This window comes from Phocoena sinus, chromosome 21, assembly GCF_008692025.1.
Source record: "Phocoena sinus isolate mPhoSin1 chromosome 21, mPhoSin1.pri, whole genome shotgun sequence".
Taxonomy (NCBI): domain Eukaryota; kingdom Metazoa; phylum Chordata; class Mammalia; order Artiodactyla; family Phocoenidae; genus Phocoena; species Phocoena sinus.
In genome coordinates this window covers 34,226,670-34,242,881 of record NC_045783.1, presented here as the reverse complement: position 1 = coordinate 34,242,881, position 16,212 = coordinate 34,226,670, and the positions used below count along the sequence as shown (strand labels likewise).

Sequence of the window (16,212 nt, the reverse complement as noted above, 5' to 3'; positions counted from 1 at the left end):
TCCTGGTCTTAAACCACAAAAGCTAATTCGTCCTCTTCTTCATCCAAACTTGCCAGAGCAATAAAGACTCTGATAGAAATACAGTTGAGTTGTACCACTCTTCATATGTGGAAACAACACCTTTGGCCCGTGACCAGCAGGACACAGCATTTTATTACATTTTTACTAGTATTAAGGGGAGCGTGTGCTTGGAGCCATCCATGCCCTTTAGCTCAGTGTCTGCAAATACCAGCGTCTTTCAGTGGGTCAGAGGGGGGGCTCCCATTTGGGGTTGCAGTCTGGGTCCCCCGAGAGCAGTATCTCAGGGCAGCATAAAGGGGCTGCATGAGCTCCCAGCGGGGCTCACTGACACTGCACTTACTACTGAGTCACCAGCCAGACCTGATTAGAGATGTCCACAGAGAACTGGCTGTGCTGTCTCACTGTGTGGTTCTGTAAACTGTCCATGGGCGTTGTAGGGTGTCCTGTAATACCTTGCCCTTCTAACAAAGCCTGTTTGGGTTTTCTTTTTCCTTCTGTTACATTGCAACTTTCTGACTTCTGTTGTACTTACTTTATATAATTCAAGTTTTAAAAACAGAAACAGTTTAGAGTGGTTTTAACAGTTTAATCTTGGCCAGTACCTAAAAATCTAATTTTAAATCCCCATGACTGTGTCTTAGGGAAGTTAGGCAGTAGGAGTGGAGGATGGAGGTGGCTTCTGTTTGTCTAAATCTACCAAATTACTAACTGGTAGTTAAAACGCCTTTCCTTTTGATTGAACCCATTGAATTTTGCTAGGTTTTTCTTTTGCTTCCTTCATTTTGGTGTTTGGAGTTTCCTGGGGTTTCCTCTGTAATTTCCTTCTCTGAAGCCCACCCTCCAGGGCGTTGTGAAGGACCCACCTGTGCTCCCACCGGCCCAGCCCAGCCCAGCATGCAGGGCTCCCGGGCCCCAGCAGGCCCTCAGGAAGCTTTGCATCAGCGACTCTGCTGCTCTCTCCCTGCCGGTGCCGGACTCTTGTCTTGGGGCCCCAGGTCCTCCTGCTTCTTCGCGAAAAGACCTGGAGGAGCTGTCCCGTCCTGGCATCACAGGGAGAGAGACACGCCTGTGGCCCGCAGCCTGTCACGGGGCACTGGCCGGGGGCTGCGGCCATGGCCACGCTCGCTCAGGCATCCCCCTCCCCGCTGCTGCCTCTGCGCTCAGCTGGCCTGGCTGGACCCGAACTGTGTGGCCAGGGTGGTCTGGACTCCGTCAGCCCCAAGTAACTGAACTGTGCACGAGTCACAGAGGGAGGTACAGCGTCAGGGCTGCAGAAGTTAGAAGCCAAGCAGGCAGCATCTCGCCAAACATGCGATGTTTAGAATAGCCTTTTCCTGAGTGGGGAAGACGACTCTCCGGCTTTAAGTCTTTCTGAAGAGGAGCGGGCAGTGGAGGCTGTTTGGTTGGGGCTTTTTGCTTTTTTAAACTCTTCGCTAGATTTGAGGCAGCCTGTTCTCCTGCCCCAGAGTCACTGACCCGTGCTGCCGTGCTAACTGTGGTGTCTGTTTGTTTCCCTGTTGCTGCCCCAGGCACCATACGGTCACCCGGGGCATCACCAAGGGCGTGAAGGAGGACTTCCGCCTGGCCATGGAGCGCCAGGTGTCCCGCTGTGGGGAGAACTTGACGCTGGTGCTGCACAGGTTCTGCGTCAACGAGAAGATCTTGCTGCTCCAGACTCTGGCCTGACCGGCCCTCCCGCCAGAGGCAGCCCACAGCCGCGGGGCTCTGGGGAGACATAAAGCGCAGATGAGCGTTGCCGTCATCGCTCTTCAAAAGAGGAAGACCATCGGGGTTTTAACTCATTGGTCGCTTAGAAGTAGTTCCCAACAGTCCAAGAAGCTATTTCTATTTTTGTCGTATTTTGTAATTTTTGTAAAACAAAAGAACCTGTTTTGTAAATAAAATCATCCTAAATTTGTGGGGGGGGTTTCAATTTTATTTTTAATTCTTAGAGTTTCTGAACAAGAGTGTACTTTACTTAAAAAGGCATTTCCTTCCATGTTCTCGAGATTTTCTTTTCCACAGTCAGGTTTTGGTGAATATCACATATCAACATAATGCTAGACCTTTTCCTTCAGGAAGTTTTAACCCCAGAATCCTTTGTGCCAGGATGAACTTGAGTGAACTTCCACTGAAGCCGCCGTGGGGGGCCGGGGTGGGGGTCCTGCCCAGTGGCCCGTGGAGGGCGCCTCCCCTCCCCGTCGGCTGCTGTCACCTGGGTGCCCTGAGCCAGACAGCCTAGCCTCCAGCCTGGTTCTGCCCAGCCCTTTACTTGCCACGTACCAGGGACAGATTCATGTCCCTCAAGCTTGTCATGGGAAATACAGGCACTGGCCCTTCCCTCCCAGCTGGCTGTAAAGCCAGTGACGTGACACACTTGGGATGGGGCCTCACACTTCTAAGTACAACACTGGGGTCAGGGGTCAGGTTCATTTCTTTTGCTGTTCCTGAAATATATCAGGTAAGCATCACATGAACAGTTGTTTCTGGGGGGATGTAAGAATGAAAGAGCTAAGAAGTTGTTCAGTTACTGTTACCGGACCAGGCCCGTTGGCCCAACATGCAACAAGCCAAATGCTGAGAGGCCAAGGTTTGCAGCTGAGAAAGACTTTATTCCTAAGGCAGCCAAGCGAAGAGACAGGGGAACGAGTCTCAGGTCTGCCTGCCCGAAGGCAAGGGGCTCGGGGTATGTGTGTTGTGAGCAGGGTGGTCTTGGGAGTGGGGACAGATGAGGTGTTGGGTGTTCTGTGCGGGGGCATCTGGGCTCGTGCGTCTGCACGTTCACAGTGGAGGCACCAAGCGCCATGTGAGGGTGGAGACTTCTGGCAGCAGAGGCTGTTCATGGGAACCCCCAAGGCCCAGTTTCAGGAGCAGTGGTCCCAACCGGTCCTAGCCAGCTCGCATCGGGCAGGAGCTGATTACAAGTTCCTGGGCTACGGGAGGCTGGGAGGCGTGCATTTAAAGAGGAAGAAAAGGAAAATAACCAAAGTGAGCTTGCTCAGTGAAAGCAGGCCACAGGGGTTTTTAAGCTGTTCCCTTTGCTGCTGTTCTGTGAGAAGCTCGGGAACTTCCGTTAGTCACCAGTCTCTGTCAACCCTGTGGGGCATGGTTTCATTACCGTGCACAAAAATTTTAGAAATCTTTCTATATAAGACCCTTTTATAGATTTATTAAAATCGATGGGAAACTGCAACAAGAGAAGCCACCACTATGAGAAGCACATGCACCACAACGAAGAGTAGCCCCTGCTCGCCACAACCGGAGAAAGATGCGTGCAGCAACGGAGACCCAATGCTGCAAAAAAAAATATTTTTTAAAAATCAATAGGAAAGAAAAGAAGATGGTGAGGTAGAAGGACTTTGAGCTCACCTCCTCTCATGAGCACACCAAAATCACAACTGCTGAAGAACCATCAAAATAAAAGACTGGAACCTTCCAAAAACATGTTCTACATCCAAAGACATGACGAAACCACAACGAGACAGTAGGAGGGGTTCACTTGCAATATAATCAAATCCCATACCACCCAGGTGGGCGAACCACAAACCGGACAATAATTATATTGCAGAAGTTCTCCCACAGGGGACTTCCCTGGTGGTACAGTGGTTAGGACACCTTGCTCCCAATGCAGGGGGCCCAGGTTTGATCCCTGGTCAGGAAACCAGATCACACATGCATGCCACAACTAAGGGTTCATGTGCCACAACTAAGGAGCCCGCAAGCCACAGCTAAGACCCAATGCAACCAAATAAATATTTTTAAAAAATGTTCTCCCACAGGAGAGCTCTGAATTCCACATCTAGCTCCCCAGCCTGGGGGGTCCAGCATTGGGAGGGGGAGCCCCCAGAGCATTTGGCTTCGAAGGCCAGTTGGGCTTGACTGTAGGAGCTCCACGGGACTAGGGGCAGCAAAGACTCCACTCTTGGCACACACAAGGTCCTGCGTGCACCAGAACTCGGGGCAAAAACAGTGACTTCACAGGAGCCTGGGCCAGACCTACCTGCTGGTCCTGGAGGTTCTCCTGGGGAGGTGGGAGGGGGCGCCTGTGGCTCTCTCTGGGGTCATGAAAACTAGTGGCAAACATATCAGGGAGTGTTCACCTGTGTGAACTCACTAGAGGCAGACATTTTGCTTGGCTCATTAGCACCAAGACCTGACCCTATGCAACAGCCTATGGCTCAGTGCTGAGATGCCTCAGGCCAAGCCAACAGGGGGGGTAAACAGCCCCACCCATCAACAGACAGGCTGCCTAAAGATTTCCTGATCCCACAGCTACCTCTAGACATGGCCCTGCCCACTAGAGGGCCAAGACCAAGCTCCACCCACCAGTGGGCAGGCACCAGCCCTTCCCGCCAGGAAGGCTGCACGAGCTGCTAGACCAGCCTCATCCGCCAGGGGGCAGATACCAGAAGCAAGAAAACTATGATCCCAGAGTCTGCAGAACTGAGTCCACAAACGCAGATCAGAACCTACTCTGGGACCACCTGGTCCCTGGCCCTTGGGTGATGAGAGGGGAGTGTACTGCTGGGACACATAGGACATCTCCTACAGAGGGCCACCTCTCCAAGATCAAGAAAAATAACTAACCTACCACATAAATAAAAATGCAAACAAATGTAAACAAAATGAGACAGCAAAGGAATACATTCCAGATGAAGGAACAACATAAAACACCAGAAGAACAACTAAGTAACGTGGAGACAGGCAATCTAGCTGAGAAAGGGTTCAGGGTAATGGTCCTAAAGATGATCCAAGAACACAGGAAAAGAATGGATGCAGAGAGTGAGAAGTTACAAGAAGTCTTTAACAAAGAAAAGATATAAAGAACAGGCAAACAGAGTTGAAGAATACAATAACTGAAATGAAAAATACACTCGAAGGAATCAATAGAATAAATGAGGCAGAAGAACGGATCAGTAAGCTGGAAAACAGAGTAGTGGAAATCACTGATGCAAAACAAAATAAAGAGAAAAGAATGAAAAGAAAAAAGGACAGTTTAAGAGACCTCTGGGACAACATCAAATGCACCAACATTCGCATTATACAGGAAGGAGAAAAGAGAGGGAAAGGGCATGAAAAATATTTTAAGAGATAATAGCTGAAAATTCCCTAACATGGGAAAGGAAACAGTCACCCAAGGCCAGGAAGCACAGAGTGTCTCATACAAGATTAACCCCAGGAGGAACATGCCAAGACACATAGTAATCAAATTGACAAAAATTAAAGACAAAGAGAAAATATTAATATTAAAAGCAACAAGGGAAAAACAACAGATAACATAAAGGGGAATCCCATAAGACTATAAGCTGATTTTTCAGCAGAAACTGCAGGCCAGAAGGGAGTAGCACACTATATTTAAAGTGATGAAATGGAAAAACCTACAACCAAGAACACTCTACCCAGCAAGGCTGTCCTTCAGATTCGACAGAGAAATCAAAAGCTTTACATACAAGCAAAAGCTAAAAGAATTCAGCACCATGAAGCAGCTTTACAACAGATGCTAAAGGAATTTCTTTAAGCAGGAAAGAAAAGGTCATAACAAGAAAATGATGAAATGGGAATGCTCACCAAAACATACAGTAAAGGTAGGAAGTCATCCACACACTAATATGATATCAAAACCAGCCACCGTGAGAAGAGGAGAGTACAAATGCAGGAAATGGGAATTGCATTTGAAATTAAGAGACAAGCAACTTAAAACAATCTTGTATATATATGGACTGCTGTATCAAAACCTCATGGGAAATGCAAACCAAAAAACTACAATAGATACACAAACAAAAAAGAAAAAGCAACTCAAACACAACACTAAAGATGGTCATCAAACCACAAAAGAAGAGAACAAAAGAGGGAGGGAAGAAAAAAGACCTACAAAACAACCAAAAACAATTAAGGAAATGGCAATAGGAACATACATATCAATAATTACCTTAAATGTAAATGGATTAAATGCTCCAACCAAAAGACATAGACTGGCTGAATCAATATAAAAACAAGAGATGAATATGCTGTCTACAAGAGACCCACTTCAGATCTAGAGACATATACAGACTGAAAGTGAGGGGATAGAAAAAGGTATTCCATGCAAATGGAAATCAAAAGAAAGCAGGAGTACCAATACTTATATCAGATAAAATAGACTTTAAAGATTGTTACAAGAGACAAGGACACTACATAATGATCAAGGGGTCATCCAAGAAGAAGATATAACAATTATAAATATATATGCACCCCAAACAGGAGCATCTCAATATACAAGGCAAATGCTACACTAACACAATAATAGTGGGGGACTTTAACACCCCAGTGGTGTTAATCAATGGACAGATTATCCAGACAGAAAATCAATAAGGAAACACAGGCATTAAATGACACATTAGATCAGATGGACTTAATTGACATTTTTAGAGCATTTTATGTGAAAGCAGCAGAATACACATTCTTTGCAAGTGCACATGGAACATTCGCCAGGATAGATCATATGCTGGTCCAGAAAGCAATTTTTGATAAATTGAAGAAAAAAATCATATCAAGCTTCCTTTCCGACCACAACACTCTAAGATTAGAAATCAACTACCAGAAGAAAAAAAAACTGCAAAAAACACAAACACATGGAGGCTAAACAATACACTACTAAACAACCAATGGACCACTGAAGAAATCAAAGAGGAAATTAAAAACTACCTAGAGATAAAATGAAAACATGATGATCCAAAACCTGTGGGACACAGCAAAAGCAGTTCTAAGATGGAAGTTTATAGCAATACAATCTTACCTCAGGACACAAAAATCTCAAATAAACAACCTAAGTTTACACCTAAAGCAACTAAAGGGGAACAAACAAAACCCAAAGTTAGTAGAAGGAAGGAAATCATAAAGATCAGAGCAGAAGTTAATAAAATAGAGATGAAGAAAACAATAGAAAAGATCAATGAAACTAAAAGCTAGTTCTTTGAGAAGAAAACAAAATTGATAAACCTCTAGCCAGGCTCATCAAGAAAGAAAGGGAGAGGGCCCAAATCAATAAAATTAGAAATGAAAAAGGAGAAGTTACAACTAATACCACAGGAATACAAAGGATAGTAAGAGACTTCTACGACCAACTATATGCCAATCAAAAGGACAACCTAGAAGAAATGGACAAATTCGTAGAAAGGTACAATCTCCCGAGACTGAACCAGGAAGAAACAGAATATATGAACAGACCAATTACAAGTACTGAAATTGAATCTGTGATTTAAAAACTCCCAACAAACAAAAGTCCAGGACCAGATGGCTTCACAGGCAAATTCTATTAAAAATTTAGACAAGAGTTAACACCCATCCTTCTGAAAGTATTCCCAAAAATTGCAGAGGAAAGAACACTTCTGAACTCATTCTATGAGGCCACCATCACCCTGATACCAAAACCAGACAAAGATACCATCAAAAAAGAAAATTACACGCCAATATAACTGATGAACATAGATGCAAAAATCCCCAACACAATACTAGCAAACCAAATCCAAGAATATACTAAAAGGATCATAAACCACGATCAAGTGGGATATAAGCCAAGGATCAAGGATTTTTTCAATATCTGCAAATCAATCAGTATGATACACCACATTAACAAATTGAAGAATAAAAACCATATGATCATCTCAATAGATGCAGAAAAAGCTTTTGACAAAATTCAACATTCATTTATGATTAAAACTCTCCAGAAGGAAGGCACAGAGGGAACATACCTCAACATAATAAAGGCCATATATGACAAACCCACAGCTAACGTCATTCTCAATGAGGAAAAACTGAAAGCATTTCCTCTAAGATCAAGAACAAGACAAGGATGGTCACTCTCACCACTTTATTTTTTTTGAATTTTATTTTGTATATTTTTTTATACAGCAGGTTCTTATTAGTCATCCATTTTATACACGTCAGTGTATACATGTCAATCCCAATCTCCCAATTCATCACATCACCACACCCACCCCCCCACCACTTTCCCCCCTCCTTGGTGTCCATACGTTTGTTCTCTACATCTGTGTCTCAATTTCTGCCCTGGAAACCAGTTCATCTGTACCATTTTTCTAGGACCCACATATATGCGTTAATATACAATATTTGTTTTTCTCTTTCTGACTTACTTCACTCTATGACAGTCTCTAGATCCATCCACATCTCTACAAATGACCCAATTTCATTCCTTTTTATGGCTGAGTACTATTCCATTGTATATATGTACCATATCTTCTTTATGCATTTGTCTGTTGATGGGCATTTAGGTTGCTTCCATGACATGGCTATTGTAAATAGTGCTGGAATGAACATTGGGGTGCATGTGTCTTTTTGAATTATGGTTTTCTCTGGGTATATGCCCAGTAATGGGATTGCTGGGTCATATGGTAATTCTATTTTTAGTTTTTTAAGGAACCTCCATACAGTTCGCCATAGTGGCTGAATCAATTTCAATTCCCACCAACAGTGCAGGAGGGTTCCCTTTGCTCCATACCCTCTCAGCATTTGTTGTTTGTAGATTTTCTGATGATGCCCATTCTAACTGGTGTGAGGTGATACCTCATTGTAGTTCTGATTTGCATTTCTCTAATAATTAGTGATGTTGAGCAGCTTTTCATGTGCTTCTTGGCCATATGTATGTCGTCTTTGGAGAAATGTCTATTTAGGTCTTCTGCCCACTTTTGGATGGGGTTGTTTGTTTTTTTAGTATTGAGCTGCATGAGCTGTTTATATATTTTGGAGATTAATCCTTTGTCCATTGATTCATTTGCAAATATTTTTTCCCATTCTGAGAGTTGTCTTTTCATCTTGTTTGTAGTTTCCTTTGCTTTGCAAAGGGTCTTAAGTTTCATTTAGGTCCCATTTGTTTATTTTTGTTTTCATTTCCATTACTGTAGGAGGTGGATCAAAAAAGATCTTGCTGTGATTTATGTCATAGAGTGTTCTTCCTATGTTTTCCTCGAAGAGTTTTATAGCGTCTGGTCTTACATTTAGGTCTCTAATCCATTTTGAGTTTATTTTTGTGTATGGTGTTAGGGATTGTTCTAATTTCATTCTTTTACATGTAGCTGTCCAGTTTTCCCAGCACCACTTATTGAAGAGACTGTCTTTTCTCCACTGTATATCCTTGCCTCCTTTGTCATAGATTAGTTGACCATAGATGCGTGGGTTTATCTCTGGGCTTTCTATCCTGTTCCATTGATCTATATTTCTGTTTTTGTGCCAGTACCATATTATCTTGATTACTGTAGCTTTGTAGTATAGTCTGAAGTCAGGGAGTCTGATTCTTCCAGCTCTGGTTTTTTTCCCTCAAGACTGCTTTGACTATTTGGGGTCATTTGTGCCTCCATACAAATTTTAAGATTTTTTTGTTCTAGTTCTGTAAAAAATGCCATTGGTAATTTGATAGAGATTGCATTGAACCTATAGATTGCTTTGGGTAGTACAGTCATTTTCACAATATTGATTCTTCCAATCCAAGATAATGGTATATCTCTCCATCTGTTGGTATCATCTTTAATTTCTTTCAACAGTGTCTTATAATTTTCTGCATACAGGTCTTTTGTCTCCTTAGGTAGGTTTATTCCTAGGTATTTTATTCTTTTTGTTGCAATGGTAAATGGGAGTGTTTCCTTAATTTCTCTTTCAGATTTTTCATCATTAGTGTATAGGAATGCAAGAGATTTCTGTGCATTAATTTTGTTTCCTGCAACTTGACCAAATTCATTTATTATCTCTAGTAGTTTTCTGGTGGCATCTTTAGGATTCTCTCTGTATAGTATCATGACATCTGCAAACAGTGACAGTTTTACTTTTTCTTTTCCGATTTGGATTCCTTTTATTTCTTTTTCTTCTCTGATTGCTGTGGCTAAAACTTCCAAAACTATGTTGAATAATAGTGGTGAGAGTGGGCAACCTTGTCTTGTTCCTGATCTTAGAGGAAATGCTTTCAGTTTTTCACCATTGAGAATGATGTTTGCTGTGGGTTTGTCATATATGGCCTTTATTATGTTGAGGTAGTTTCCCTCTATGCCCACTTTCTGAAGAGATTTTATCATAAATGGGTGTTGAATTTTGTCAAAAGCTTTTTCTGCATCTATTGAGATGATCATATGGTTTTTCTCCTTCAATTTGTTAATATGGTGTATCACATTGATTGATTTGCGTATATTGAAGAATCCTTGCATCCCTGGGATAAATCCCACTTGATGGTATATGATCCTTTTAATGTGTTGTTGGATTCTGTTTGCTAGTATTTTGTTGAGGACTTTTGCATCTATATTCATCAGTGATATTGGTCTGTAATTTTCTTTTTTGTAGTATCTTTGTCTGGTTTTGGTATCAGGGCAATGGTGGCCTCATAGAATGAGTTTCGGAGTGTTCCTTCCTCTGCAATTTTTTGGAAGAGTTTGAAAAGGATGGGTGTTAGCTCTTTTCTAAATGTTTGATAGAATTCACCTGTGAAGCCATCTGGTCCTGGACGTTTGTTTGTTGGAAGATTTTAAATCACAGTTTCAATTTCATTACTTGTGATCCATCTGTTCATATTTTCTATTTCTTCCTGGTTCAGTCTTGGAAGGTTATACCTTTCTAAGAATCTGTCCATTTCTTCCAGGTTGTCCATTTTATTGGCATAGGGTTGCTTGTAGTAGTCTCTTAGGATGCTTTGTATATCTGCATTGTCTGTTGTAACTTCTCCTTTTTCATTTCTAATTTTATTGATTTGTGTCCTCTCCCTCTTTTTCTTGATGAGTCTGGCTAATGGTTTATCAATTTTGTTTATCTTCTCAAAGAACCAGCTATTAGTTTTATTGATCTCTGCTATTCTTTTCTTTGTTTCTATTTCATTTATTTCTGCTTTGGTCTTTATGATTTCTTTCCTTCTGATAACTTTGGCTTTTGTTTGTTCTTCTTTCTCTAGTTCCTTTAGGTGTAAGGTTAGATTCTTTGAGATTTTTCTTGTTTCTTGAGGTAGGTTTGTATAGCTATAAACTTCCCTCTTAGAACTGCTTTTGCTGCATCCCATAGGTTTTGGATCCTCGTGTTTTCATTATCATTTGTCTCTAGGTATTTTTTGATTTCCTCTTTGATTTCTTCACTGATCTCTTGATATTTAGTAATGTATTGTTTACCCTCCATGTGTTTGTGCTTTTTACGTTTTTTTCCCTGTAATTGATTTCTAATCTTATAGTGTTGTGGTCAGAAAAGATGCCTGATATGATTTCAATTTTCTTAAGTTTACTGAGGCTTGATTTGTGACCCAAGACGTGATCTATCCTGGAGAATGTTCCATGTGTACTTGAGAAGAAAGTGTAATCTGCTGTTTTGGGATGGAATGTCCTATAAATATCAATTAAATCTGGTCTATTGTGTCATTTAAAGCTTGTGTTTCCTTATTAATTTTCTGTTTAGATGATCTGTCCACTGGTGTAAGTGAGGTGTTAAAGTCCCCCACTATTATTGTGTTACTGTTGATTTCCTCTTCTATAGCTGTTAGCAGTTGCCTTATGTATTGAGGTGCTCCTATGTTGGGTACATATATATTTATAATTGTTCTATCATCTTCTTGGTTTGATCCCTTGATCATTATGTAGTGTCCTTCCTTGTCTCTTGTAACAGTCTTTATTTTAAAGTCTATTTTATCTGATATGAGTATTGCTACTCCAGCTTTCTTTTGATTTCCATTTGCATGGAATATCTTTTTCCATCCCCTCACTTTCAGTCTGAATGTGTCCCTAGGTCTGAAGTGGGTCTCTCTGAAGTGGGTGGATGAGGCTATCTAAGAGGCTTGTGCAAGTTTCCTGGTGGGAGGGACTGCCCATGCTTCTCAGTCTTGGCTCTATGCTCAGGGAGCTGCTCTGTGTCCTCAAGGCCTTGGGGGCATCCTGGCTCCACCCACCGGGACTCTGGGCTTCTTCCTTACAGAGCAGAAGGTCCTCCTCGATCCAGGTCTTGATCCAGGTCTGTAGGCACGACACAGCCCACCTTCTCTGTTCACTGAGTTCTGAAGGCTGGGAAGTCCAAGATCAAGATGCCGGCTGATTGGTCTCTAGTGAGAGCACCCTTCCTAGCTTGCAGACAGCTGCCTCCTTGCTGTGTTCTTCCCATAATTTTTTTTTTTTTTTTTTTTTTTTTGGCCATGCCACACCGCTTGCAAGATCTTAGTTTCCTGACCAGGGACTGAACCCAGGGCCACAGCAGTGAAAGTGCCAAGTCCTAACCACTGGACTGCCAGGGAATTCCTTACCACTTTTATCCAACATAATTTTGGAAGTCCTAGCCACAGCCATCAGAGAAGAAAAACAAATTAAAGGAATTCAAATTGGAAAGGAAGAAGTAAAACTGTCACTGTTTGCAGATGACATGATAATATACATAGAAAATCCTAAAGATGCCAACAGAAAACTACTAGAGCTCATAATGAATTCAGTAAAGTTGCAGGATACAAAATTAATACACCAAAATCCACTGCATTTCTATACACTAACAGTGAAAGATCAGAAAGAGAAATTAAGGAAAGAATCCCATTTACCATCACATCAAAAAGAATAAAATACCTAGGAGTAAATCTGCCTAAGGAGGCAGAAGACCTGTACGTTGAAAACTATAAGATGCTGATAAAAGAACCTGAAGATGAAAAAACAGATGGTTAGATATGCCATGTTCTTGGATTGAAAGAATTAATATTGTTAAAATGACCACACTGCCCAAGGCAATCTACAGATTCAATGCAATCCCTACCATATTACCAATGGCATTTTACACAGAACTAGAACAACAAAAATTAATTTGTATGGAAACAAAAAAGACCACGAATAAGCCAAAGCAATCATGAGAAAGAAAAACATAGCTGGAGGAATCAGGCTCCCTGACTTCACACTACTACAAAGCTACAGTCATGAAAACAGTATGGTACTGGCACAAAAACAGACACATAGTTCAGTGGAACAGGATAGGAAGCCGAGAAATAAGTCCATGCACCTATGGTCAATTAATCACGACAAAGGAGGCAAGAACATGCAATGGAGAAAAGACAGTCTCTTCAATAAGTGGTGCTGGGAAAACTGGACAGCTACATGTAAAAGAAAGAAATTAGAACATTCTGTAACATCATATACAAAAATAAACTCAAATGGATTAAAGACCTAAATGTAAGACTGGATAGTATAAAACTGCTAGAGGAAAATGTAGGCAGAACACTATTTGACATAAATCACAGCAATATCTTTTTGGATCCATCTCCTAGAGTAATGGAAATAAAAACAAAAATAAATGAATGAGACCTAATTAAACTTAAAAGCTTTTGCACAGCAAAGGAAACCACAGACAAGATGAAGACAACCCAAAAAATGGGAGAAAATATTTGCAAACAATACAACTGACAAGGGATTAATGTCCAAAAGGTACAGACAGCTCAAACAACTCAATATCAAAAAACCAAATGACCCAGTCCAAAAAATGCATAGAAGACCGAAATAGACATTTCTCTGAAGAAGACATACCGATGGCCAAAAGGCACATGAAGAAACGCTCAATATTACTAATTATTAGAGAATGCAAATCAAAACTACATGGAGGTATCACCTCACACCAGTCAGAATGGCCATCATCGAAAAGTCTACAAATAATAAATGCTGGAAAGGGTGTGAAGAAAAGGGAACCCTCTTGCACTGTTGGTGGGAATGTAAATTGGTGCAGCTACTGTGGAGAACAGTATGGAGGTTCCTTACAAAACTAAAAATAGAACAACCATATGATCCAGCAATCCCATTACTGGGCATATATCCGGAGAAAACCATAATTCGAAAAGTTATATGCACCCCAAATTTCATAGCAGCACTATTCACAACAGTCAAGACCTAGAAGCAACCTGAGTATGCATCGAGAGAGGAATGGATAAAGATGTGGTACATATATAAAATGTACCAGCCATAAAAAAGAATGAAATAATGCCATTTTCAGCAAGAAGACCTAGAGATTATCATACTAAGTGAAATAAGTCAGACAAAGAGAAATATCATATGATATCACTTACATGTGGAGTCTAAAAAATAAAAGATACAAATGAATTTATCTACAAAACAGAAATAGAAAAAATACTTATGGCTACCAAAGGGGAAAGGAAGGGGGAGGGATAAATTAGGAGTTTGGGATTAACATATATACATTCTATATGTAAAACAGACAACAAGGACCTACTGTATAGCACAGGGAACTATACTCAATATTTTGTAATAACCTAAGGGAAAAGAATCTGAAAAAGAATTATATAACTGGATCACTGTGCCGTACACCTGAAACTAACATGACATTGTAAATCAACTATACTTCAATAAAATTTTTAAAAATAAAATTAGATCAATATAGTGGTTTAAGGAATAGACATCTGGTTTCAGAAAATATTTCAACTAGCTCATTTTAAAGTGCTTATCACTGTGATATGAGTGGATTACAAATATTAAACCATCCTGTTGTTTTTACAAACATGGCGTGCGTTGCCCGTAGCAACTTTCAAAGTAAACACTCTGGCACCTTTTGGTTTCATAACCCCTTCCTCAGATCGGCGTCTGGGGGGACAGCACGTGTGTAGGGACCAGATAAAAGGGAACCAATCATCTTTTTTTTTTTTTTTAATTCGGTGGTGCGTTGCTGTGCAGAGTTGCAGGAAAAGGGCCACAGGATAGAATGGAAACTCAGACCAAGTGTGCAGATGAGGAAGGGCTCGCACCACTGGCACAGGAGGGTCCGTCCAAGCCCTGCACTGAGAGATTCAACCAAAGGGCAACCGCCTTCCAGCAGCTGAAGGAGTGTCCTGGGATGATCCCAGGGCCCTTAAAACGTCTGCCTGAGAAAGCTGCCACCGCCAGAATTTACTCTGCTCCTTTAGAAAGCTTGCAGTGCTCAACCCACCCTCTGTTCTCTGAGATGTGAGACTGCCACCCAGAACTGTTTCCTCCAGGAGCTCTCTCTGAAATGTAAACATCTGGGGAGGATGGGGACTAATTCCGTGCGTACCTTGCTTCATGTGGCACCACCGCCTCCTGCCATAAGGATAGAAGTTTGTTTCTCCTCCATAAAAGCGCCAGTGAACAAACCCAGGTGGCCCAGTCACGTGGACCAATCCCGTCCCAGCTCCCAGTGCCTTTCCAAAGCCAGTCAGCCTTTCAAACTCCAGCCTTTTGTTTCAGGCAACTAGTTCCAATCACGCTGGACCCTCTTTCCATTGGCCTCACCACTTTAGCAGCCTCTGGCTTTGTTCATCTTTGACAAGGGCTGGCTTTGCCTGTGATTTGTTAAACTGATGTGAGCTGTCTCCTGGGCAGAGCTGTAATAGGCAGGATTTGGACGGAGGTACCACTTTACAAGCCAAATTACATACAGAGTTTAATCAAATAGAAGGAAAACTCTTTATTTATGGAAGTGGAAGGGTGTGACCTCTAATAAGATAAAATGCAAGAACGAACAGCCATGAAAGGTGGGAAAATAGAAAAAGAACTGACCTCTGTCGAGAAAATCCAGCGGTCAGGACAGAATCCCACCAGACCCGAGATGGTAATGGACACCGTGGGAAGCCGTGGGCTCGGCCCTGCGGGGAGTGAGGCCAGCTGTCCTTACAGCTGCGTTTGGGATAGATTCTGCAAAGGAAAGCTAGCGGGATGCTGGCATCTTTAATCTGGCGCAGTGTTGGCAACATACATAATTAGTTAGATAAGGGGGTTACAGGGTCTGGAGCATCTTATGACATGACGCAAACATCTAGCATTTCTATCAACTTTGAAATCGGAAACACATGTAGCCTGAAGAAAAACAATGTTTTGGAACTAATGCCCAACAAAAACTGATTACCGGGAGAAAAATGGTGGCTTGCTACACCAGTGAAAACAGATTGCACAGCTATGCAGCTGAAGACAACCACTGGCGATGCGTCTTCCCGCCTAATTTCAAAGTTTAAACAAAAGGTGTGTTTTAAACCTCAGAAGCTGCATTGTTCACAGGACCATGGCTGCTACAGCGTACTGCTTAGGATTTTTAAAGATCTACCCCTAGTTTTTTACGATTGATGGAAATCTCTTTCTGAAAGGCAGTTTGATTTGTTGAGAAAATTTCTCAAAGTCCTTTTGTCGCCCCCATTTATTTGGAAAACAGGACTACATTAAAGGAAAAGTAAAAAATAGTATGTTGACTTTC

At 41.8% G+C, this 16,212-nt stretch overlaps 1 protein-coding gene across 9 annotated transcripts in view; it reads left to right on the top strand.

The window, feature by feature from the left end:
• INTS10 (integrator complex subunit 10) overlaps window positions 1-1,939 on the top strand; it is a 36,950-nt gene extending 35,011 nt beyond the window's left edge. For 8 of the 9 annotated variants that reach the window (XM_032618321.1, XM_032618323.1, XM_032618322.1 and 5 more), the window contains one exon: window positions 1,551-1,939. In XM_032618321.1, the coding sequence (XP_032474212.1) occupies window positions 1,551-1,707 (157 nt within the window). In that variant the 3' untranslated portion in view covers window positions 1,708-1,939. The remainder of the gene's footprint in view (window positions 1-1,550) is intronic. The other variant, XM_032618327.1, reaches the window with a different exon arrangement.
• Window positions 1,940-16,212: the final 14,273 nt, after the last annotated feature.